The 27,102-nt window shown below is 38.4% G+C and overlaps 2 protein-coding genes and 1 pseudogene across 3 annotated transcripts in view; 1 reads left to right on the top strand and 2 right to left on the bottom strand.

Moving 5' to 3' along the window:
- Positions 1 to 23,743, top strand: part of snx19b (sorting nexin 19b) — an 82,333-nt gene extending 58,590 nt beyond the window's left edge. Inside the window, exon 13 of the mRNA XM_089121335.1 lies at positions 21,900 to 23,743. The gene's annotated coding sequence lies outside the window, so the exon portion shown is untranslated. The remainder of the gene's footprint in view (positions 1 to 21,899) is intronic.
- LOC120478496 (uncharacterized) lies at positions 600 to 2,903 on the bottom strand (annotated as a pseudogene).
- LOC120478497 (POU Class 2 homeobox-associating factor 3-like) lies at positions 17,927 to 22,012 on the bottom strand. 2 transcript variants are annotated; one of them, XM_089121337.1, is made up of 5 exons: positions 21,952 to 22,012; positions 19,546 to 19,649; positions 19,255 to 19,303; positions 18,596 to 18,822; positions 17,927 to 18,456 (listed from the first exon to the last, which is right to left on the bottom strand). In XM_089121337.1, exons 1-5 carry the CDS (start codon positions 21,956 to 21,958, stop codon positions 18,130 to 18,132), a joined length of 714 nt encoding a protein of 237 aa, XP_088977463.1. In that variant the 5' UTR covers positions 21,959 to 22,012; the 3' UTR covers positions 17,927 to 18,129. The 2 variants fall into 2 exon arrangements, with proteins under 2 accessions (XP_088977463.1, XP_088977464.1); XM_089121338.1 differs by lacking the exon at positions 21,952 to 22,012 and adding an exon at positions 20,025 to 20,138 and having other exon boundaries at positions 17,929 to 18,456.
- Positions 23,744 to 27,102: the final 3,359 nt, after the last annotated feature.

The raw sequence follows: 27,102 nt of genomic DNA, 5'->3' as shown, positions 1-27,102 counted from the left end.
ATTAGTATTTGTATTTATTTGATAGTGCTGTCAAATCGATTAATCTCAATTTATTCCATCTAACATAAATGTTTTTGTTTATATATTATATATTCACATATGTATTATGTGTGTGCATGTGTCTGAGAATGAATAAATATACATATACAGGTCACGCACATATATATGCAGACATAAATGGGTGTGTTTATATATATGTATATTCAGTCTGTGTGTGTGTATATACACACACATATTATATAAACAAAAACCTTTTTTATATGCGTTTAATCGTGATTGGTGAACTGTGGTTTTACTTGCATATCCATAGACACTGAAATTGGACTAAAGCGTAAAATATTTACGTACAGACCTTACCAACCATCCCAATGTGTATGAATCCTTAACTTTAAATATTAAAATCATTGCATAAATATTTGAATATTTGATATTTCTATTGTATTCAAGCATTTAAAGTCTTGTGACTGACAATAGAATCATAAAAATACACCAAAACACAATGTTCATTCACAAAAGTAATGCATTTTATTTTTGCGCTGTAATCCAAATCTTTAGAATCCATTTGATTGTGAGGAACAGCCCCAAATTCAAGCCTTTATTCAGCGATCTCCATTCTCAGCAGCGACCGTAAACTTAAAATCTATATTAAAAAATATAAAAAATGCCGCCTCAAGTAGAAGTACCTATAAATGTTACATATTAATGTTATGTATTAATAGATGATATGCAGAACCCCATATGGACACGATTTGATTTGAAATCCATGGTGCAATTTCTTTGTCGCATTGGCGTTATAGTCGTTTTTTTTTTTTTGATTATATGAGACTTTACTTTTCTTAACAGCTTTGGAAAACATTACACCAGACAGATATGCAAGAACTACGTACTTGAATACACCTTTTGGTGCAACCTGGACACATCGTCAGTGATGCTCCCGGGGTCATAGGGTGTTTCGGGTCTTACATCAGACACCCTCACCCGGGCGACCCAGCCGGGGGTGATCAAGCCCCGACTTGTGTCCAGGTAGCGCTCTATGCCACGCGTCCCCCCTCCTTAACCAGAGCCATCGTGCTGCCTTTTCAGCGGCTTCCAGAATGTTCTTGATGGCTCTTTGCCTGTGCAGTCCACAAATCCCTAAGAGTCCCAGGACCCAGTGTAAAGACTGGCCAGCGAAGCCCCTACAGCCCACTTCAACGGGTCACAGCGGGCTTTCCACCCATTCCTCCGACACTCCGCTACCAGATCAGCGTACTTGGCCCTCTTTCTTTCCTGGGCTTCCTCCATTCTCTCTTCCTAGGGGACCGTTAGTTCAAGTAACACCACCTGCTTGCTTGCTGCGGACATCAAGACCATATCCGGTCGTAGTGTTGTGACTGCAATTGTGTCTGGGAACCTCAATTGCGTCCCCAGGTCCACCAGGAGGTGCCAGTCTCTTGCTGTTGCCAGCACGCCCCTTTGGGTCTTTCTAGGGGGCTGAGGCTTCTCTCCTGCTCGAACAAGGGCAATTGCAGACTTAGTTGGATGATGCTGCTTGCTAATGTTAATGCCAATGCAGATGGCGTCTGCTACTGCCTTCAGGATCTGGTCATGGCGCCAACGGTAACGCCCATCTCCCAAGGCTTTCAGGCAGCAGCTGAGGATATGCTCTAATGATCCCCTTTTCTGGCAGAGTTGGCAAGCAGGTGAGTCCACCAGGCCCCAGGTGAACAGATTGGCAGGGCTAGGAAGGACATCATACACTGACTGGACCAAGAACTTGAAATGGTGTGGTTCCGCCTTCCAAAGTTCTGCCCAAGTGATCTTACGGCCAGCTGTTTGCTCCCACTTTGTCCAGGCCCCCTGCTTGGACATGCCCACCACTCTGCTGAAGCGAGCTTCCTCCACCTCGGCTCGTACCTCCTCCTGGATAAGCTTCCGCTTCTCCTTTCCTCTGGCTTTGCTGTAGCATGGCTTGGGATTACTACCAAGCCCGGCCCGCCCAGTAGCCACCGTACCCACCAGGGTGCTATGCCACAGCCTTGCCTCCGCCCGTTCCACTGCATCCTGGGCGCGCCACTTCCTTCCTGTTCTGACCTCTACCCCTGCTGAGGAGACCTTGGTGTCAACTGAGTCTCGGTAGAGCAGGACTTCTCTGGCTCGGGTGACCTTGAACTCCTCTGCCAGACTACTCAAGGGAAGCTGTAGCTTGGTGTTATGGCCAAAGAAAGCAATGCTGCTTAGGCTCCTTGGCAGGCCCAACCACCTGCGCAGAAATCGGCTGACCTTCCGCTCAAATCCCTCCACGGTGGTAATTGGGACTTCATATATCAGCAGTGGCCAGAGGAGACGAGGGAGGATGCCATGTTGGTAGATCCAGGCCTTAAACCTACCAGGAAGCCCTGACTTGTCCACTGCCAAGAGCCATGTGTCGAAGTCATCGCTGGTTCCCTTCCGTGCAGCGGTGTCCTTCAGGTTGTGGGTGAAGAGCTTGCCCAGGCTCTTCACTGGCTTTTCTGACACTGATGGAATTCTGGTGTCCCCCAACATGAAGCGGAACTGATCAGCTACTTTTCCTTTCCTCAAGACCAAGGACCTGGATTTCGCGGGCTTGAAGCTCATCCTTGCCCAAGTGATGAGCTGTTCGAGGCCTCGCAGAAGCCACCTGCATCCGGGCACAGTGGTTGTGGTGACCGTGAGATCGTCCATAAATGCTCTAATCGGGTATCGGGTTGTCGGGTGCCAGATCTGGACAGTGGACCTCTACATTCCACTTCTGCAGACTTCACGAGCATATTCATGGCCAGTGCGAACAGAGACACAGAGATTGTGCAGCCTGTAATGATGCCCTTCTCCAGACACTGCCACTCCGATATTAAAGTCCCAGAGGACACCCTAAGACTAAAGTACAAGGAATCTAGCAACATTTTGCACAATTCAGGACAAATCTAATGAATGGTATGTTGTATATTGTTATTATCAATAATAAAAAAGCAAACAAGACCAAAAAAAAAGATAACACACTCATTATTTATAAGATCTATGATTCAACCCATCTCTAATTAGTATATTTTCCCATACTCTGCGAAGCCATCTGGCTTCATTCACAGAACAAGGGCACTATGGGAAAGGAGTGTTATCAAACAGCAGGAGAGATCAGTTCTCTGGATTCCTTCTTAATAAGGCGTCTCTCGACCATATTGTTAAAATCAGCTGAAGGGTGAAAGCCACATGATTTCATTACTCCCATCCAGTCATGGCAGAGCAAGTGTCTGGTAAATTGCCTCTTCTGCCAACACAGATCTTGGTTCACTACCTCTCCTTACACTGCACTCTTATTAGACCTTGTGTCTGCACAGCGTGTGAGGAGAGAGGGTAATCGGCCACTTGTCATCTTGCCACACACAACAAATTAAGATTTAACCCTTGCTGTTCTCTCCTGTGTGATTAATTCAAGCTCACAGAAACAAGCAGGCCTGACCATTAAGGACCTGTGCCTTTATTTCGATGCAATTGTTCCCCTGATTATCTACCACTGGCCTTTCATTGTGTAATTTTGTGTATAATTTAATGCACATGTGAGTTAATATCTTATTTTGATGAAGAACTACTGCTGTCAGCTTGAAAAAGGCCAAGCATCCGTGGAGACAGTCCAAGGGATCAAAGCTTTGGCATTGATTGTGGATTCCTGGCATCCACTGGTTCCATCTTCTTAAGATAACAAAAGGCAGTTTTGTTGTGTAAGGGCAAGAAAGAGCGGCTGGCCAGAGAAGCAGCCATGGTTCACATCTTCAGCTCATTGCTGGAAGAGAAGCACAGTATCTACTGCGGTCTGCGGATGATCCCTCCTGACATTTCAAAATATATCTGAAAGCTCCCTCACTTCAGGCTAATCAAAATATTGTATTTCTTGCTCACTAAATATTTTGAAATGGAAAAAGAAAAGCAAAATTCTGTTATACAGACTTTACAGAGGTTTTTGAGAACTTGCAATGTCCTACCTCTTAGTCCAAAGCTTCTTAACATTTTAGTTTTTGGAGCAGCCTTTTAGCTTACTAAGGAAATATTATACTTTAAGGCCCCGCCTTATTATTCTGCCTGATTAGCATAGACTCCGCCCTCATTTCTCCTCGCCAGAGCATTTAACAGAAGCATTCAAGTTAGAAATTGACTCTTATTAAAGCTACTAAAATTACTCAATCAAGAGCTGTGAGTGATTTTTCTGTTTTTCTTTCGTTGTTTGATTCATTAACCACATATTTAGCAGTAGTATATTGTACACAGCTCTAATGCGATTCCTTTACTTGCTGTTTACATTCAAAGACAACCAACTTTATTTATGTGAGCTGTGTGTTTTTTGTCATATTTGTGTGTATTTGACAGTTTAAGCGCATTAAGATGTGAAAGGGAACTTAGTTTTACGCTACATCCAGATCTTCGTTTTGATGTGTATGCTCAGAAAACCATAGATACGAAATTTAGACTGATTTGGGTTTAAAACTAATGTAGATAACAAACTTTCATGATTACGAAAAAATGTAATGTCATATGAGCGATATATAGAGATATTAATCAAAACTAAAAATTTTTTGGTAGAATGTCTCAGGCACGAGTTGTAGAGGCTCCGCCCTCTTCTGGAATGCAAGGTGGAGAGCAGCCGCTCATTTGCATTTAAAGATACATGCACAAAAGCAGCATGTTTTTCCTTCCACTCAAAAAAGGGCATTTACAACATGGGATAATAAATCTGTGGGGTATTTTGAGCTGAAACTTCACAGACACATTCTGGGGCAACGCATTCTCATCCCAAGGCGTCATCTACAGCAGGGGTTCTCAACTTTTTGCAAGCTGGGCCCCCCCAAAGCTGGTTCATTGCAGTTGGGGCCCCTGTGCCAAACTCGACATTGTTTGTCTGGGATAGCAAAAGTAACTAAGGAAGGCGGGGCTTACCGATAGGTCATATGATACATTGTTATCACACACAATGAAACATAGTAGTACAGAACACAACAATGTGTTTATTTTATGTGCTACAGTGCTGAAGGCTGGGGTGATTGTTTTAAAAACACCAGGCTTTTATTCTGAAAGTTAGGGGGCTTCGGGGGTTCTCCCCGCGAAAATTTTGATTTCTCTGACATTCATATGCGGATTTAAAGGTGTTTCAAGGCCAAACATTGGGTAACATTCCAAAGTATGTTAGTGGACAGCAGTAGCATAAATGACTTGTCAAGCAGATAACAGATTGTTAAACATGAGAATAACCATAAATGTGGCAAAGAATGATCCACATTACAAAATGTGATTGTCAACATTCAAAACTATTTTAACATTAACTCTTAAAAAAAAAAAGTTTTTGCATAGTAACTCTGCACACAAACATAAAATGATTAGCCCACTTACACACCAACTATATATACATTAAGTAAAACTAAACTTTATTATTTGTATAATTTACAAACTTTTGTTTTGTCATGTTTTCAGAGCCTACCTTAATAGCGTGCGAACACCGGACATGCTGACTGTGCTCAGATGTGTGCGCACACAGACGCGGATTTCTGTCACGCGCAGGTCAGCTTCTGTTTTCGGTTAAACTGTGTTGCTTTTACAAGCGTTGATTCAATTGTTTTATTAATGCATTGCAAATAGATCGTTAATATAATTACCCTATAATATAATTTATTTTAAATAGATTGAAATATAAAATAAATTGTTAAACTCAAACTTTTACACAGATTTACTGGGGCACAGCAGATTAGTTGGGCATGTGCCCCAGTAAAAGGGGTAGCAACATCCCTGGGCCTAAAGGCCAATTTATACTTCTGCGTCGAGGGTACGCCGTAGTGTATGGCGTTGGCTTCGCACGTAGGCGACGCCGTTGTGAGCATTTATACTTCTGCGTTCAGGTATTGGTTGCTCTGCAGTACTGCTCCAAAACGCTAGGAGGCGGCGGAGGGTTTTAATGTTCCACTGTGTTTAGATTCCTCGCGGCTAGGTTACTACAAGCAATAGCGACTGAAAGAGAGTGGATCATGTTGGAGTTGGAGCTTATTGGGGTGAAAAAACAGTTCATTTTAGTGAAATTACTAAAACTGAAAGGCAGAAATGAGAGAAGACGTCGGAGGAGATGGTACGTGTGGAAATGCGTGAGAAGGTACGTGCGGAAATGCGTATGAGGAAATACGACGCTACCAAGCCGACCAATCACCGATCTTGCGGTCCGCGTCGTCGCGACGTGTAGTTACATTTTTGAAGAGGTGCGCGTCAGGCAACGCGGAAGGGTACGCGGTATGGGACGCGTCTGTGCGTATGCTACGCCGTACCTACTGCGCGCACCCTACGCAGAAGTATAAATTGGCCTTAAGGTAGTACACATACAGAAATTGAATAAAGTTATCAAACAGTCTGCACTGCATAAATTATAAATAGACTAATCCTTATTAAAGCTACACAAGTTCAAGACCAGTTAGTAATTTACTCTGTTCTCTTTGTTCATTAATTAACTTTACTGACAGAATGCTTTATTGGCAGCTGGCCCTTTAAGATCAGCTGCTAGCTGAGACGCAGATCTCACACGAGTCACAACTCTTTGTCCCTCAAAAAGACTGCTCTTATGTTATGAAGATACTGAACAAACGACATATTGGCATAATCCAGCACGAAAGAGAACTGTATTCTGGCGCGCGGTTTGTGCATGCGCATTTATGGTGGCGCGCGTCTTTCTGCAAGTCACAGCGCGTAAAATGTGTTCGTTTCAAATCGCTAATACAATGCTAAATCATAAATCAGATGTACACCACAATAACATATCAAATGTCCAGCAATCGATTAAAATAATACATAATGTTTAATTTATCGTTTAATGAGATGAAATATGTGTTTGTGGCGAGATATCACGTGAAGAAATACAGAGATCCGACAATGACACTAAAACGACATACTGCAGTTAAATGAATACACTTGAGCAACATATTATAATATCACACGACCACCTAACGACCATCACTTAATTTACTATCACCTCACGATTAAGCCACTGATTTCATATGACAGATCAACAAACAAGTTAATAAAAATAATATTAAGTCACTTACATTTTAGACGAAATAATGACTGTTTTGGTATATTTTAGCAGCGAAAATAGATCTGAATCTGATTAATCTAAACAACGATCACACCATACCGCATCTCACATCACTCAATCGTGTTTTGAATGATTCAGTGTTTTGAACGAATCGGATGAGTCAAAGAATCAATGACCCATTCACAAACATCTGTCTCATTCTTGATGAATCGGCCGTTTGAACCAATAGTTTGAACGAATCGTTAGAATGAACGACTCAATGACTCGCTTAATAAAACCGCTTATCAACTGCATTTGCGCTCACTATCAACAAACCAATCAAATTTGATCAAAACTTTTTAAATCAGTCCAAACACATTTCAATTTTTATTCTGGAGTTATGTATATATAAAACTTTAACTTTTTATGACAGTAGTTTAGTGATAAAAAAATAAATAAAAAAAATTTTCCCCTCCCATCCTGTAGCCTACTCGCGCCCCACCGGTTGAGAACCACTGATCTACAGTAACTGACAATTTTGACCATGCTTCAATAACTGATGCTTTAGGCACCCTTTAGCGTCAACATGACGCGATCCTAGGGCGTCATCTAACTGATGGTAAAGCGTCAGTTAGATGACGCGGGTAGGTTTAGGTCTGGGGTTGGGTAAGGGTCATAGACATATACACTAGACCTCACCTTGGATACGGCAGTTCATTAGAACGAATGCGTCAATAGAGCCGCCATCTTGAAACAGGGGAGCCCCTCCACTTTAATGCATCAGCGTCAATGTAGTAGACACAGGTCTAACGCAAATAAAATCACCATAAATCATCATGAATGCGATTTTTCTTGTTTTTTTGGTTTGTTCCAACGGTCAGACATGTATTTATCATTGATTCCAGAAAGAAAAATTTTTTTTAATTTTTTTTTTAAAACATTCTTCCTAGTTCAGATTTCATCCGTGAACATCATACGCTGCACAAAAGTCCGCCACCATCAATGAATTCGAAGTAAAGGCAGAGATAGCAGCGTTACCTAGCTACTTCCTATGACAAGACCCCTGTTCCAAGATGGCGGCGGTTTTGACGCATGCTTAGAACCCCCAGGTGAGGTCTAGCGTATATGTCTATGGGTAAGGGTTAGGCCGTGTGTCCACCAAAGCTGAAAGCTCTAGACGCTCTGCTGAAGACGCCGTGCTTTGGGCGCTTGAGAGCGTTTTGGCAGCGCAGCGTCTTTTCCGTTGAGACGTTTCGTTGCTATGATACAGAATATCCGCAGCAGTTTGAATGTTGTGACAGTTGGTCGGTGTGGTATTAGTCCCGCCCCTCCTCCACTGTGATTGGACGGCTGGGTAAAAAGTGACAGTGATGAGCGCTGCGTTTTATCCAAAGTTGAACATTTTTCAACTCCCAGCGACTAGTAAAAACGCTGGGCGTTCAGCGCTTCAGCGTGAAAAAAAAACGCTCAGCGCCTCGGTACGCTCATGGCGTTTAATAAACGCGGCGCTCCCATTGAAAACAATTGAAAACATACGCCAGGCGTGTGGAAAAACGCTTTGGTGGACACACGGCCTTAGACGCGATCCTAGGGCGTCATCTAACTGACGCTAAAGGGTGCATCAGATAGCTTTTGAAGCATGGTCAAAATGCTCATATAACTGACGCCTTGGGATAAGAATGGGCTGTCTGGGGACACCTGAGACAGATATATTACATCTTGTAAAAAGGAGCATATACATACCCCTTTAAAAGAGTGTTGTGTTAATTACAATTAAATGAAGAAGGATTATAGTTACGTGTGCTTATTTAAAGTATAACAAAAGATAATTAAAACTTTACAAAAACTAACGAAGTGTAAAGAAACAGCATGAAAATACCCTTTTGTTTCTTTATTATTACAATATATTCTCTGCAAGTAGTAGCCTATATATAATATAGGCATCATATTGAAAACAATTAAGCACACTTTTTCACATAGGAGCCCATAAAACATGGAGAATCAGTCATTGTTTTATTCTTTTAGTTTAGACTTCCAGCCTCACTATTTCCACTTACACATTCAATATATCAACTATTACTTCCTTCTCCATCGCAACAGTAAATTTAGTTGTCATCAACAAGTGCCGTTTGCTTCAAATTCAGCCTGGGCAAATGATGTTGGCTGCACAACGTCACAATTTGAGGGTATTTCTGTGTTGTTGATCAGGGAGTGCCTGTGATCTCACCAGTTGCTGTTCTCTGTACCTTGCTCTGATGTCTCTAAGGTTTCACACACATTAGGCACAACCCTTATTTTGATGTATGTTATACCTTTTCACCATAGCAACTTAAATCTGCAGTAACCCTGGAAAACCCCTAATTATGCCCACTAACCAATGCAGAGGGTGAGGTCGATCTGGTGTTTTTGCAATTTATCACTTTCCAAATAAGTATTTGCATTGTAATTCCTTGTGATGGAATTTTGTAGAATACCCTATTTGCACATTATTACAGGCATTTTGAAACTCAGATTTAGCGAGGTATTTTTATAGTGATTCTCTGACCTGAAAGCAAAATGTTTAAAGAGACAGTTAACACCAAAAAAATAAATAACACACACACACACATATATATATACATTAGGGCTGTCGAACGATTAATCGCGATTAATCACATCCGAAATAAAAGTTTGTGCTTACATAATATGTAGGTGCACTGTGTATAATTATTTTGTATATATATATAAATACACATGCATGTATATTTAAGAAAAAAATATTATTTATACTTAAAATATTTATATATAATATAAATTATATAGAAATCTATATACAGTATAAGTATATACATTAAAATATTTCTTAAATATATACAAGCATGTGTGTGTTTATATACTGTACGTGTGTGTGTACTATTATACATAGTGCACCCACATATATTATGTAAACACAAACTTTTATTTTGGATGCGATTAATCGTTTGACAGCCCTAATATATATTTATATAAAATATCAAAATTTAAACCTGTATTTCTTTTTTTTTTCTTCTTCTTAAAAATATCTTCTTTTATGTTTCCACAGTGGAAAATAATCCATATAGGTTTGGGCAATCTTATACTGAGTAAATGATGACAAAAAATGTTTTGGGGTATTGTCCCTTTAAGATTCGGGGCGAGAAATTAAGTTTCTCCAATGTTCTGAAAACTCTGGATTCTGATGGAGGGCCATGAGACTTAGACCTGAGTGCAAAAATGGAGGCTCAGACCCTTCCTGAGCTGAGATATTGAGATCCCACTTGGCATTTATTCCATTGTACGAAATAGTGGGTTCGTGGACAGTGGAATTTTGGGTCGTCACTTTGTGCCACGGACCCCGGGGGGGCCTGCTGATTGCAGTAAAATACTTTTTATCATGACAGGAACTATAATTAAAATGTCTATCAAAGAAGACACTACCTGAATCCCCATTCAATAGATTGCAGGCGGGATTGTGTCCAATTGCAGCCTATTGCATGAACGGCGGGTTATCATTTTTCAAATCATGCAATCAATAAGCTGCAATTGGACACAATCAACCAATTGAATTACCGGTGTGGTGAAGAGATGGGTCTGCCTAAAGAGATGGGTCCCACCTTAGGACCCCATAGTATGGCAGTAGTATGCCTGATCTAAATATGTTCTCGCGATAACTTGATAAAATCAGTTTGTTGCCGTCGAGTAATATAGGTTTATAACGATTTGTGATTCAGTAATTTTTATTACACTGTCCTGTAATCAAGGCTAGACAAACAATTCATATTATCAACATATCGCGCCGATTATTAAGACAAAAACAGTGACAATTATAATTGCATTTCGAATACGGTAAGGCAGCTAGCACAAATCATCGGATAAATGCTATGCTACGCTAACTAAAAAACACTTAGAATGAGAAATGTTTAAATTTACAATCTACAGCTTCGGTTATATACTAGTATATGAAACATATAAGTTAAAATAAATTAATGACTCGTTATGACGTACTACAAACGTCTCTTATAATAAAGTGATTTGTAACCAGGCACTAAAGCGATTACCTATAAAACTAGCTTTGAACCAATCGGATCACTTGGGTCCTAAGGTGGGACTAATCTCTTCAGGGGGACCCATCTCTTCACCACACGGTGAATCTAAATCTAAATCTTCACCAAATCTGTAAATCTAAATATTAATAACAAATATACCTTTCAGCATTTTGGTGCAAAAAACACATCAAGTTTAATAACTGAATGTTCATTCTACTGCAGTTACTTTACATCACAGGGTAGCTTTCCAGGTTCAGCTGTATTGCTAAAGAGATTCCAGAAAGTCTTTTTGTCATTGCATTCGTTAAGATATCTTCTCCTTCCTTTTGACATACATCTTAACCACTCCCTTATATAATGGGAAAGTAATTTATGATAGTATCATTCAGGAAAAAAACATTACTGGTATGTTAAGTTAAAGCAGATGTCTTCCCTGATTTTTGCTGAATGCATGTGTCTTTTTATGTAAAAGAGGGATTAAAAAAGAGGCAGTCTATCAGTGACATGCAGTCAACTCAAATGAGGACAAAAAAGCCCATTCTCTAGAATGTTTACGTTTTTAGGTATTTTTAAGCTTATATTTCAATTTCATTATTTGGAGGCACTTGTGTTTCTGAGAAACATGAATACTTTGGCTCTTTTTGATCTTTCTCTTTCCTCTTCACATTTGTCTTATATGGGTCAAACTCTCAGTTAGTTATTTTTTCAGTATTCTTAATGATAGGCTATTATAACCTCAAACAAAGTTGACTCAAAGTTAACGCTATGCTTGTGCCACAACTGTACATAACGTTGTTGTTTTTTAAGAGGCTGTAAACAAACATAAAGAGTATAGGAGTAGAGATTACATTAGTTGCCTATTGGCCATAATTGACACAGGGTTAAACACTGATCACAATTCAGTGTTGCCATAACAATGCAACACTTTCATGCTTGCCTTTTGACCTACTCATTGCTTCTCTCCAGAGTCTTTTACACTAGATTTCAATGTATTCCTCTGTTGGTGTTGGCGAAAGGTTTATCGCTATACAGTATTCCAGAGAATTTGCATTGTTGGTCAATAAGTAATATGTCACAGCTGTTATGATTTAAAGACTATCAATGTTTCTCATGAAATCAAATTTTAGAAGACCTCCCTGAAAACGAGAAAACTGATGAAAAGCTGAAGGCTACAGCAAATTTATTTGCTTTCCATCTAAACTAATTGGATTTAGATGTAAAATGCACTAGCCATGTGGTTATCAATTGCTGAATACCTTACTCTTTTATTTTATTTTTTAATCTTTCTTGTTCCCAGTATCTCATTAAACCAGGGTTAGACACTCCTGGCACACAAAAAAGGTTCCGTAATACTTCATTGTTCATGAACCTTCTTTAATGTATCTAACATAGCCACAAAAAGATTTATTCAACCGCATTTCCTTTTTTTCTACTAATAACCAGCATATTTCATGAGCATAACTAGTTTCCTCATACTGAATTATTAAGGGTAAATATAAATCTGACATGCCAGACCTTTGCATCAGAAACATTACACACACACACACATTTTAAAACACCTCGAAATGAGAATAGATTTAGATACAACACAAAGCTTGAGCAATGTTTCCCTGCTGAATTGCAGTCAGCCTGTTGTAACAGAATACTTTCAATGTTTGTCTTAAAAAAGGTGTGAAACTGTTGAAAATGAAATCCCTAATGGCATTACTGACATGTTTTGGCATCCCTGCAGACACCCATGTGTCTGATAGTGTGTTATCGATCAGATCAGTACAATAGCTGCCTCTACACTCAGATCCAAGACGAGGACTGCCTGGAACAATTTATCCTTATAATGTTCCACAGCAGTCCACAATGTTCTTGTTTAAACTAATGAATCATGTTATCAGTGATAGTAGTGTCATCAGAAAGGATGAATATGCTACTTAATAATTTAGCATATCACGGTTTAAGCCTAGCCTATATAAAAAGCAGGGCGTGGGGAGGAGAGGGGGAGCGCATTTTTATCGCAATATCTCAGTTTCGGAGTGAAAGCTCCATTCGTCTACGGTTCGCTTCACTTTATTGCAGAGAATTTGCTTTGTTGCTCAATAAATAATTTGTCATAGCTCACAGCTGTTATGTTTAGAAACGATCAATGTTTCTCATGAAATCAAATTTTGAAAGTGCCTTGTGTTTCATTTAACAAAAAACATTCATTTCAAGGGACATCATTTGAAAGCTTTGTGTGGATTATGCCAATTTAATTAGTTGGTGGAACAATTAAGAGAAAAGAGTATTGTAACTAATTGTAGCAGCTGCGCTTTAATATGATGATGACATAAAAGAAAAAAATGGCACACAAAGAAAAAAAAAACTTGATAGTCAACGATAGTCAACTTCTTTAACAGGTGAATCACATGATCGGGTTCTTTTTAGGGAGTCAATAACACACAGCACAACCAGTGTAGCTCAGTTCACACTGGTTAAGTGCTCTTAAACTTGAGGCACTGAAACTTGTGATTTGTCTGTCATCCAAGTATAGCCTCCATTATATGAATAAATTCTTCTTTACGTAGTAGCCTAAAATGAGCTCAAAGTAAAATAGACGTCTTGGTGGTGCTCTGGGTAGTGATATTTTGTTATTAGGGATCTAAGCACCAAGGCTATAAGTGAATTCATGATGCTAACTGTGAAATCTAAACTATCAGATTATTATTAGCCATTTCAACTGAAATATGGAGGCTGTGATATTAATGTTGTCGCCTAGAGAAGGCAACTGGATATGAAATCTTGAAATCCTAATGTTTTTCTATCAGTTTCTATCCATTTGAATGGAAATAATTGCATTGATCTAATTAAGTTGTATAACTTTGGTGTACAGACAGTGCAGTTTTATATAATAATATATAGTGTACATAAAAATCTGTGAAATGCTTATAAATCGTTAAATGTTTTATAGACCCCAATGAAACCCCAACTTTTTCCAATTTGCCAATCATTATTTAATATATTTCTGTAAAATGAAGAGACCATTTTTTTCCCCTTGCAAGATGTAAAAAAAGATAAATGCTTCAGATAAATAAGGTTTGGTGCTGCAAATGAGATCTTCACATTCATATGAAATTGTTCTGTGAGATTCTATGACGGGATTTATCATTTAAATGTTGAATATGAGCCACGACGACACATTATGATCACATGCCTTACAACATTTTTATAAAGTTTAATTTACTTGGGCCATTGGTGCTTCGACTCTAATGATTGCCACTTTTGTTTTTAATTATAGTATACATTTTATATAGATGATATAGTAGTCTATTAGGTATACTGTATAGGCTTGAATGCAGGGGTGGTGATGGCACAGTGGGTAAGACACTTTCCTTGGTTAAAATCTCAATTTTCTCACTATAAACAAATAGTTGGAAACATTGGGAATATTGTAAGTAATCAACTAAACAAAATATATAACATTGGCCTAGTGGTTTTTGGATATTTTACTGCAAAAATCCTATTATTAGGCTACCTTTAATAGGCTACTCGATCAAAAGAGTTAACAACTACAAGCTCAGTGTTTCCTCTAGGATTTTTCCAAGCTGTGGGGGCAGGCCCATTTCCCCGGTGGGGGGGCCTTGTCTCCCCAAAGTATTATAATCGATCATGCGCATCCCGTGTGCAGAATGATGCACTTGAAGCAACACCAAGTCACAGCAAGCAATGCTTCACATTGAAAAGAACATAGCGAAGGGATTATATCTATAATATGCTTAGTAGGGCTGGACGATTTGGGGAAAAAGTCATATTGCCATTGCAATTACTGAGGTCAATATTGCAATTGTGATGTGCGATTCTGATATAATAAAATGGTTTCATGAGTCCAACTTGCTTGGTTCTAAAGTAAAATGCACACACAGATTAGTGATCATTCTGTGTATTAATGTTTATTTCTCAACTCAAACTACAGACAACAACTAAATGATTGATAACACCTATAATGATCAATAAACCATCAACCAAACCATCATTACAGTGAAAGCTATCAACTTTTAAAAAAAATTATTAGGCTAAAAAAAAAATTAACAACTTTTAAATTAAGTGAACTTCAAACAATCCCCACATAAACCCATAATAAAAACCATATTTACCTGTGCCCTTCCTGTCTTAACAGGTACAGAAATTGAATAAAGTTATCAAACAGTCTGTGCTGCATGAATTATAAATTATATATAGAATAATCCTTATTAAAGCTACAAAAGTTCTTTAGTCAAGATCAGTGAGTAAATTTCTAATTTCCCTTTGTTCTTTTAACTTGACTGACAGAACGCTTTATTCGCTGCTGGCCCTTTAAGAGCACCCGTTGCCGAGACGCGGATCTCACATGCGCCTCATAGCACACAACTCTTTTCGTCCTTAAGACTTTTCTTACGTTATGAAGATACTCGACAAAACGACATTTTGGCATAATTGTGTGTGTTATTGTTCGTTCAAGCTCGAAAGAGAACTGTATTCTGGCACGTGTCAGTGCATGCGCATTATGGCGCGCGTCTTTCTGCGAGTCTCATTTAGGGCATTCACAGGCAGCTTTTCAGTTCTTGTCGTGCAAAATCCGAAAAGGCATTTGCACAAATAAGAGCAGGATCGTGTAACACTAGTCAAAGGATGAAAAAAAGAAGAGATGCTGCGTTAATAGCCCTAATTTGTTTATTTCATATAAAATCGCGGCATTTTGCGTTAGGCTATATAATTGCATAGGTTTGAGATCGCAATTTCGATTGCGATATGATTAATCGTGCAGCACTAATGCTTAGTGTATTCTATATGCAACAGTTTTTTGAGCCTTTTCTTTTAACAGTTTTAAATTTCAGTGCGCATGAAGAACAATAGCACTCTCTCGACTCCATGCTGTAATCTTACTTAAAGGGATTGTGAAAGGTATGGGCAATAAACTCCACTCCAGCAAGATAAAGTCATTTTATGAAAACCATAGACCTTTATGCTTTATCTACAAATGAAGTAATAATGGGAATATTGACCTTGAAGAGAGTGTCGTCGTGTCGCAAACGAACGCGACGGGCTGTGTGAATTCTGAATGGAGAATGACTGAGGCGAGATGACTTTCCGTTAACTTTAACTTAGCGACTAAAATTACACATTATGCAATGACTTTAGAAGTCTGGGAATATAGGGTGAAAACTTGATTGTGCTTTACAAAGTTTTTTATGCCTTTAGTGGGGCTTAACAAAATAACATAATACTATGCAGAATATCGGACGTCACTGAGAAGCTGTAGCCGTGGCGGGAGGATTTTAAGTGTGGCGGCCCGCCACGGGAGAATGAATGTAGAGGAAACACTGAAGCTAATATACTTTGAATACTTAATTATACTTTTAAGTAGCCTATATCTCGATCAAAATATTGAGTACAAGTATAGGCCAAATATACTTGAATTTTTCCCCCAGAAAGTATTCTTAGTTCTTAGTACTCTTAGTAAATAGTTTCTGTGAAGTAGCCAACATAGGCTAAAGTATAATTTAGTATAATACATTTTAAGTATATAAAATGTACTGAAAGTATGCTTTCTTATTTTTAGTTGAAAAGATATAGCCTACTAATAAACTTATTTTTCGTTATTATCAATGTGTGCAAGATCAGGTTCAGTTCTATGCTTATTTTACTTATAAGCTATTCCACCCGAAAGCTTGTTACATAAACTTGACCATGTTAGTTTACAAGATGTAATATCATGTTTTAAAAAAATGTAATAAGCTACTCAATCAAAATAGTAAACACAAGTAGTCTTCAGGTCAAGAACACGTATATGCTACTTCTATACATATCTTTATCAGGCCAAATTAGACTGTCAGTATGTAGGCCTATACAGTTTACAGTATCAAGGATACTTTTGCAATTTGTAGTAGGCTATATTTCTGACTGAGAAGTAGCCTACATAAATTATATTTCTGAGAAGTAGGCTACATAAAAAGTAGTAGCCTATTTTTATTTTAAAAGAAGTAGCCTATACTAATTAGCACACTCGAATAAACTTTTTCGTAAGGGCAGGTCACAGCAGTGTGCTGGAATCACTATCGCAATCAGAGATCACGTTGTGCAGAAGTAGGAGGGATGCAGTTCATGGGGAAAAACGTGCCTGACGTGCATCTCTCCAAAAATGTAACAACGCGCCAATTCTACGCGTACCACAAGCGCTGTCATTGGTCTGCTAGCACCACTTCATGCTCCCCCTGCATGTGTAATTTCGCATCAACGCGGACAACAACCCAGAAGTATAAAATTAAAACCAACGCGTAGTAGAGGCTCCGCTGTAGGTCCAACAAAGAAGTATAAATCAGCCTTAAGTTATGCAATTCATTTTCTTAATTTTAATTTTGCATAGTTAACGGTGCTGCGTTTTCCTTTCGATTTCATATTTTGGTCAAAATGTGTGATAGTTAAAGTTCTTGTTTCACGATAATAATGATAATGATGAAAAGTTCAAAGCTACGGTGATTTTATTCTTAAAAAAAATATGGCATGCAATTAATGTTTTTAATTTTAGTGAGGTAATATTTGCAGAGTTGAAAAAGTACAACAGTTAACTATAATCGATGCATTGTTGGATATCAAATCTGTTTTTATACATATGCTGTATAAACTGTTCCCCCTCCTACTTTCCTGGTGTTAAATGGACTGCATTTATGGATTGCATTTTGTGCCCTTAGTTTTTTTTTTTTTTTAAACTGTCAAAGCTCCACATTTCAAGAGTGAGAAACATGCTGAACGTTGAAAGACCACATTATTAATCCATCTAAGCAATTTTAACAAAAGATTCCAGTACAATTATGAAAAACATGTTTATTGTAGAAAAGATAAATGAATACTTTGTAAATTATACTCACACATAGCTCTCTGCAATCAACCTTGTTGCTTAAAAACAACTCCTAATCAAAGCCTAATCATGCATTCTGTCAGTTTTTTTTTCTTTGATCGAAACTAAAATACAACAAAATAATGCATTCAAATGCATCAATTATGACACTGAATTTTCGCGCAAAGTGCTTTAAAAAATGCATTCTATAAGTAACACATCTCTGAGTTTGAGGTGTCCCTTCTGAAATAACTGTCGTCGTTATATGAAAACAAACAGTCTGAAGAGCCGTAGGGCGCATACTCCGAAGTTGGCATGCCTTCATGCACATTGGACCAGTGCGACAAGCAAAAACAATGCTGAAGGTTGCAGTGCTGATAGTGGTAATTTTCTGGAGAGAAACTGGAGCTCAAATCCATTCGTGTCGGGGAGCTGTAGCAAGAGGAAGATGAAGAGTGGGACTGAGGGGGAGAGTAACTGTTGTAGTCGACTGGACTGGGGAGATTGAAGGAGTCTGAGGGTGACCTGGATACCTGAGGAAACATTGCAAAAGCACAAAACACGTATTAAAAATGCTGCACGCGTGATTTTATTAATTTGAGAAAACATAGAGGCCATATTTGACCATTAGAACTCTCCAAATGTTTAAATGAAAAAACATCAAACACGTACCAGGCTAGTACCATAGAGGTCCGTATTAGAAGGCATATATCCATTAGACCACTGCGCAGAAGTGGGACACACGAAATTACTGCCGCTGTAAGTCTCAGGTGGCATCGTGTGTATCATCTGTTGATGATCATAAGCATTATCCATCTGAATGTTGACATTTTCGGTAAAGGGACGTGTCTGGAAATAGGGCTCTGGAGCTTGCATTCCAGAGAAGACATCAAGGTGGGCTGTTGGGAACACAGAAGAAAATGCTGGCTTGAGCACAGGAGAACATTTAAATTAGGCCAGCAAGACTTGGGATGATGTCACGAGACCATCAGCCAACAGCTTCACATTTGAATAGTAGTTTATAAATGGGAGATCATTCCAGGATCTGTAAGGAACACCTATAGATGTGGGTGTCTTTGTTCTTTTATTTATTTATTTTATTTGTTCTCCCCTTAGAATAGATGTAGAGCTGATGCCTGACGGTGGATGAAAATGGTTTCTATTTTGGAGTATAGTAAGTTGCATGCAGTCAAGTACTCTGTTTTGTCTTGTTCTCAGGTTTCCTGATTAAAATTCAAGCTCTTACATGTAGTTTAGTATATAGGCAGAAGGTTTATTATCTTTTTTTGTTTGTTTTTACTGTCAGTTATCGACGTATATTTTAAACTTACTATTCATGGTCGTAGAGCAGACATCGCGACCAGCCATGGCTTGTGATTTCTACAGGATGAAATGTAAGAGAGAGAAGTAGGATGAAACATTAACCTTTATGCTCGGTCAGTGGAAAACAGCAGAAATTTTGTAGTTCTGTTATGTGGTATCAACTGAATCTGTCTTCAAGCAGGCCTGTGGGGGCGTGGTGCTTTGAATTTGGTCTTGTACTGACCACGCTTCACTTTACTTTGGCTACCACAAGTCAATGGTGTTATGATTTTTATTGTGTTTCCAACAGTATTATTTACCGTTGTGGGTTGTGCGGTTTTCTGTGCCTGCAGGGCTCTGTGCTTCTGCAGTAACTCCTTGACAGTGGTCTTCACACGCACACCCTGGTAAATCTTGGGTTTATCTGCAGAAAAAACAATACATTTTCATTTCATTTTATTTTGATTCACCACTGACGAATGCATTTATTTTAAATTATTCTTACATGTTCTGTAAATGTGAATGTTCTGTGCAGAAAAAAAATTGAACAAAACATTTTTTATTTGCCTAAATAAAAATCCTAACGAATGTATAGCCTACATGAATCCCTGTTTAAGACAACGGATCTACGTTGTTAAAAAGTGCACACATATTTGTGAGAGGGCCTCAAATATGTAGGATTATGTTTGTTTGATTTTATATATGCATTTCGTGTGTGTGTGTGTGTGTGTGTGTGTGTGTGTGTGTGTGTGTATCAGTGTGGCTTATCCAATAAGCAATATAAGAATTTAACTGTTACCTTGAAAAATGTGTTTTTGACTTGGTTGTCAAAATAATGAAGTTGCAAGGAATGCATTTGACCACTTTTCACTCTTGAATGCATAACATTAAACATTATTGGAATCAGAAGGTTCTTTACAGTGATAAAGCTTCTTTAGATTATTAAAACATTCTTCACACACACTGATAGAAAAAAGGTTATTTTAAGAACAAATCACTGAAAGGTTTTAGAGAACGGATATTTGTTTTTGGAAGTCATTAAATCGAAATATTTGTATAAAATGTTATGCATGTTTTTTTGTTTTGTTTTTTCAAAAATGATCGAAACAACAGGAATACAAAGATTAGGTTTCTTGGACAACCATATGTCTAGTCTATAACAAGATTTTTGAAAGATTTCTTGGACATCCTTATTTGTCAACCAGCTTTTGCATTTTCTCCATTTGCCAGTAGAAAATAAGATAGGCTATAGCCTGAGTAAATATAGAAATACAAGATAATATCCCTCAAGATAAAAACAACAATGCTCTTCTTCTCAGTTAACGCAGTGGTCTGAGTGCATTGGTGATCCGGCAATGAATGGGTTAGTTTTCGCATTACAATGGACAGTAGTGAATTTCGAGAAACATGCTCTCCAGCCATCTTTGGCACGGGGCGACAGCATTAAATTGTAGTTCAGACGGTTTAATTTCATGTAGCTGTAAATTAAAACCCGACTAAAGTGGCGATGAGCCTAATCTAATTATTGAGCGTTTCTCTCGAGAGCAGAAGCGCTCCAAGTTGCGGAAGCGAAGTGAAAGCGCTTCAAAACACTACATGCAGGAAAGGAGACAGAGACGCTTCCTCGGTCGACGCCACTACAAGTTACAGACGTAAGTAAAATACTCTTAGTAACCTATGGCTAATAGCAAAAGCCGCGTGCAAGCGGACAGAGAAAATACATCGGGGAATAGACCAGATGTTAAAGTCATTATCCAACAGAAACCCCGATTAGATTTGTTGCAAAAAATCCCGATTTCTTTACAAACGCTCTGTCGATTTAGCGACAATCTGTTGTTTTAATTGTCCTAAAAACGTCGCTGCGTTGGATTTTTTGGATTTTGCGTTCCGCTCGCCAAAATTAGGTTATTTCTTGATAAAGTTAAAAGGAAGTTTTATATCTAATTTTTTTATTGGTTTTTCAGGCTTGTGAATACATATACAGTGGGACGTCTTTCTGATCCGTGTTAATATAGCTATATAAAATTCTGTCGGAACATTTGTGATTCCAAACAACGCCACGCCATGGTTGAGTTCATGGAGGCAGTTGCAACACGAGGGCAAAAAAAAAGTGCGCTGATGTTAATAAGAGAGTAAAAACGTCCTTCGGCAGTGTGTTGATGCACTCGTTGACAGTTAAACCTATCTAATAAATATTCATATAAGCTCTGAAGCAAGGCATGAATTCTGGTTAAAATGTTCAAATTATATCCAGTCATCGTTTACTGTTGGTTATTCCTAAAAGCATTGCAATCAATTGGACACGCTGGTCGACAACGTAAAGTCTAAAAAGACATGGCAAATAAATCTTCAGGTCATTTTTGCTTGAAGAAAAAGCTGAGTAAAAATACAACCAGAAAGAAAATTCAAGCTCTCAGTGAAGCTCGAGCTTTAGCCTAATGAATATAGAGATGTTGTTCCCTCAAACTGCAAGTAATTGCATGTATAGCCCAATTAATATAAAATACATATACATATAAAATTCACCAATTTGTTTGAATTGAATCCTTCACATGTGTTTGCTGTTTTAAGATATTAGTAAGGCTGCATCCTTTGAACTACACATTTCCAAGCAAAGTTTACCAATGTATTAAATTATTTTAATTTAACATATTTTTTTCTCAATGTTTTTCAGGTTGCTGAAGACAAAACATCTTAAACGAAAGAAAAAAAGAAAATTGACTTACCAGACATTTTGGCCTGAAAAGGAGGAAAACTCTGGAAGAATACAGTGAAATACCCCAACGTCACTTCTTTGCTCTATTATATGGGAAAGAACGAATTATTCACAAAAGTATTAAAAAGTCTCAACAAAGTAACCTCAAAACACTCTCAGGACATACAATTATACAGTAATATAGCTAGGGATATTTTAGTTTGAGTTTTTCTCCCCTCATCCCTACTATTTAAAACCCAAAGAACTCAATGATTTGACAATGATTTGATTGCGTGATACTTTCAATTTGAATATTCAAAGGCTTCGTAAAAAGACTTATTTCTGACTGATATTCACTTTTATAATGCATATATTAGCACCTCTTTTAATAGAATGTTGTGTTATTTCAAATCTTGACATCAAGCAAATATATATTTTTTATCGTTTTATCATCCTTTTGGTGTTGGTGGATGGAGTCTCCCGTAAAAGCACTATTTCAACTTTGCAGGGAGACTCAAGGCACAAATCAAGCTTTATATTCCATTACACGTTGCAAATATCTTCTCTAATAGGTAGTATTGAAAAAAATAATTATTATTGTGATGTGTAGATCTCATTTGTGCAGTATTTTAAGAATTATTGTAAGAATTATTGTAAATGTAAGTACACATTGATGGCCTAAGACCCAAAACGAGCGGTTTGTGTGAGAAAACGAACAATATCGTTTTTACCTTGTGTAATCCAAGTGATCTGAATCAGTTGTTCAATGTCCAACTGAACCGAACTGAATCAGTTCAATCTTACGCCCGAAGTGATCGCTTGCGTGTGACGTCACTCAATATTTACACGGAGATTTCTGAAGTTTTACCTTTTACTAAACATATTTAGATATACCGAAATCGTCTTTCATTGCGGTTTCTCGTATATCTAAATATGTTTAGTGAAAGGTAAAATTTCCGAAATCTCTGTATGAACAAAGAGTGATGTCGGTGCGCAAGCGATCACTTCTGGCGCACGCGCAGACTGAAGCACCCGTGCCGTCAGATCATTTTGTCATGGCTACGATTACAAGAGGTAAAAACGATATAAATACTGTTCGTTTTCTCACACAAACCGCTCGTTTCGTGTCTTAGGCCATCAGTGTGTACTTACATTTACGAGTCATTAAATCATTTTTAATTTGGACTTCTCTGTGCATGCTCTTTGAGGTGAACCGATTGAGGACCCCTTTACCTCCAGTGTATGACTGACAGACAACAACGGTTTGACAAAAAAATGTAAAAATTGAAAATGCTGTGGAAACAAAGACACCTACATCTTGGATGCTCTTGAGGTAAGCTAAAACATATCAAAAATTAATTTCAAAGTGAACTATCCCTTTAAATGGATAGTTCACCCAGAAATGGGAAGTCATTCACCATTTCCTCACCCCCATGTTGTTCCAAACCTCTATGAGTTTCTTTCTTCTGCTGAACTTAGAAGATATTTTGAAGAATGTTGGTAATCAAACAGTTGGTGGTAGCCATTTACTTTCAATTGTCTGGTTACCAAAATTCTTTAAAATATCATCTTTTGTGTTCAACAAAGAAAGAAACTCGTACTGATTTGGAACAACTTGAGTGTGAGTAAATGATGACAGAATTTTCATTTTTTGATGAACTATCCCTTTAACTTTTATTGAACCCAGTATCTTGGTGTTAAGCCTTATTTTTAGTTATTTTGTGACTGATTTTGAAAAGATTTTCTGTACTTGAAAAAGTAAAATTGTTGTTACCAGTCTTGTAGTAATTTGCGGATTATTTTAATAAATATTTTTCCTACAACAGCTTTGACTTTGTGTTTGTTTTTTTAAATGTTTATTTTAATGCATCTACATCAGTATAATGGTAAATAATGGAGTACAGTTTACTGTTAAAATTATTCTTTTCAGCTTTTTAAATGTTAAACTATTACAGCATCTACTTGAATTTTGGTGGTATTTACAGGATTTTATTGGCAACTTTATTGCCAGGTAAATACTGTACTTTAGTGAAATTACAAAATATTGCTGTAAAATAAAATACAGGTTTAATTCAATGTTACTGTAAAAAACCCTATAAGTTACTGTATTTCATATACAATTTCCAACATTTTTACAGGATTTTATTGGGAACTTTTTTGCCAGTAAATTCCTGTAAATTCTACAGGAAATTTTTTACAGTGTAATTAAAACGAAAAAGCTTCAAGTGGAATATTCTTCGAGACCGTAATGCAGTTGTTTATTTACGCGTGTGATATTTAATGGTCGTGTGTTTAAGAAGACTGGAAACAGGCGGAATGGATGACATCAGGTGCTCTTTGTCTAAGGCCCCATCCACACTACTGCGTTTTCGTTTAAAAACGGAGAATTAAAACGAATACGATCTCCGTCCACACCAGCGTTTTATCTGCGTATTAGAAACAATCTCCGTCCACATTAAAACGACTGAAACCGCGGATCACGTGACCATTCACCAACACTGGGCATGCGCGTGCCGGTGTAAACAGTGAATGACGAATCAGGGAAGGAAACGTCATGACTGATAACACCCAATCATAGAGCCAAGCGGCAGCCTCTGCGTCAGCGTTTCTGAAGTTCTCCGTTTTGTCTCGTCCACACTAAAACGCCCTCCAGAGATTCAAAACGCAGCTGCAGCGTTTCTAAACTTCTCCGTTTTAGGTCTTCGTTTTTCCCGTTTTAGTGTGGACGGGAGGTGCAAACGTAGCAAAAGGTCTCCCTTTTTAAACGAAAACGCAGTAGTGTGGACGGGGCCTTAGCAAAGAAGTCTGAAAAACGGTCCATGTGATATGTAGGCCTTGTATACCGACAAAGGCTATGTCCACATTAATCCGGATAGATTTGAAAACGGGGTTTTCGTTTAAAAACGCTCTCCGTCCACACTAGCGTTTTCAGGCGTTTTCCGACGTTGCCGTGTGGATGTGAAACTTCTAAATTCACTTTACTGCGCATGCGTGAAACTTCACAAAAGCTCCCTGAGACGATACAGATGGGAAAATAAATAATAATGTTATCGCACAATAACAGGGTAATTTTATTTGGCAAAATATTCTCATCATCACGGATGCGTCCAGGTTGCATTCAGTCATCATATGTTTGGTCTAAAACCCGACTGCTCTGCTGTTTTGCCGCAGGACAGCAAATGTGAGTAAGCTACATTATCTGTCATCTTTGCAGTGCTGTGCTATGAAGAATAGCACATATTAAGTAACATAGAACGTAACATATTTTAGCAATAGTGTAAAATTGAATAACACAACAGGCACAATAGCTTGTTTTCACGTGACGTCACGCAACTGCGTTGCCATGGCGCGAAGCGCAAATGGAGGGCAGGAAGTGATTTCTATATTTAGGAAGCACTTTAACACACTCAAAATGCCTATGTTTTGCGTCGTTTATGGTTGCTCAAATCGATCAAACCACGAGGAGTTTTTAGCGTGTGCCAAACGTTGTTGTTCATAAGGGTGGAAAATACAAGAAATTGACAGAAAAACACCGGGAAAATGCCTTTTAAACCTACGTCTGCGGTCGGGAGGAGCCGAATGGGAAAATGCCTGTGTGTGTGTGCGCAGTGATCACTTCGTCAACTGTGAGTTAATATTTATGTGGCTTATAATTACATTATTCAGGTGTTTAAATACACTTATGTGGCTGTTTGTGTAACATAGCAGTTTCCGAACTTTGTAAAGTCAAAGTATGTCTGTAAGACGAGTTAGTTGCTATACAGCCTCGATGGAAGGCAAATCTCTCAATTCAGTTGAAAATCGGTCCTCTTCATAACGTAAGGATCACGTCCAACATATGTTTCGATTTTCTGTTTATATATTTCTCTTGTAATAGCGTCTAAAGTAGTAGCTACAGTACAGATTTTCCTCCATCTCGTCCATTGCGCTCTTCACTCCTTGCCCTCCTGCGTTCCGCGCGTCACGTCAATACAATCACGTGGTACTACATGGTCCACATGACTAAACTTACGTCATCGTTTTGAAATACCTCCGGTTTCACTGTCTACACTACAACGCGAAAACGGCGTTTTCAAATTTATCCACTTTGGAGAGCGTTTTCCAAACGATACGTTTTTGTTGACTTAAAACGGCGTCTCAGTGTGGACGGAAGGCCAAAACGGAGAGAAAAATATACGTTTTCAAACAAAAACGTATTAGTGTGGACATGGCCAAACTGAACATTTCGTTCGCAAGTGCAGAATAATTGGATATTAAAGTGTTGAGATAAAACATGGGGCACTTTATTAATACGTCTTTAAGCATCTTGTTGTAGCCCCAAATGCAACTGTACAGATTTCACAAAGGAGTCAAGCGATTTAGAAATCCCACCAAGACGTCTTGGTGGGATTTCTAAATCGCTTGACTCCTTTGTGAAATCGATTTGTAATGTTAATCCGCTGCAAACAGACCTCCTGTTTCAAAATATTATTTTCTAACAAGTCTCTCATTATCATTCACCTTGATCAACATATCTTTCATAATCCTAATAAATCTCTAAAGAAAGGAGAGGACAGTCGTTACGAGATCTGGCCAGTTGAATGTCGTCCCCTGGTGACTAAAGTGAGGAACACTCAGGTCCTTTATGTTGTCAATTTCTTCATTTCAGTACATTTTTATACATAAAACGTTCCCCAATTCCTGTTTTTCTCACGTTAGAATTAAAATAGACGTACATCTTTTGATTTTCACCCTTATTTTATAGACGCTGCCTTTCAGCAGTGACAACATAAACAAACGGTACTGCGCATGTGCATTAATCTGGCCCAAACTTAACTTCCAGCACATTTGCGGAGACAATCCATAACAAGTAAATAACCTAGCTGGTATTTCTTGCCAGTCAAAGAAAATAAATGTTACCTGGCCAAACTGAAATGTGACACTACCAGACCCGTTGAACAAAAATTGGAGACAAGATGCTACCGTGTCTGATTTACCGCAGTGTTAAAAAAAAAACTGTAGCGAGCGCGACGGCGGGGTTTGATAAGGTTAACATACTGTAGCTCTCCTTATTAGCTAGGCTACTTACATGCTTGCTAACCTTTTTTTAAGGTGGGTCTCCACATTGGCAGCATGCAATGGCGCCACCAGGGGGTGGCCAGGGGTGGCCATGGCCACCCCTGGCCGACTCCTGGCCACCCCA

The sequence above is a fragment of the Pimephales promelas genome, chromosome 16, assembly GCF_988280905.1.
Source record: "Pimephales promelas chromosome 16, fPimPro1.hap1.1, whole genome shotgun sequence".
Lineage (NCBI taxonomy): Eukaryota > Metazoa > Chordata > Actinopteri > Cypriniformes > Leuciscidae > Pimephales > Pimephales promelas.
This window is presented reverse-complemented; position numbering and strand designations above follow the sequence as displayed.

Excerpts from the sequence above, each read along its gene's own strand:
- LOC120478497 (XM_089121337.1), bottom strand. Across the intron at positions 19,304-19,545 it reads AAACCGCACAACCCACAACG|AAATCACAAGCCATGGCTGG; the intron begins GTAAATAATACT and ends TTCATCCTGTAG. Across the intron at positions 18,457-18,595 it reads ACCTCTATGGTACTAGCCTG|GTATCCAGGTCACCCTCAGA; the intron begins GTACGTGTTTGA and ends ATGTTTCCTCAG.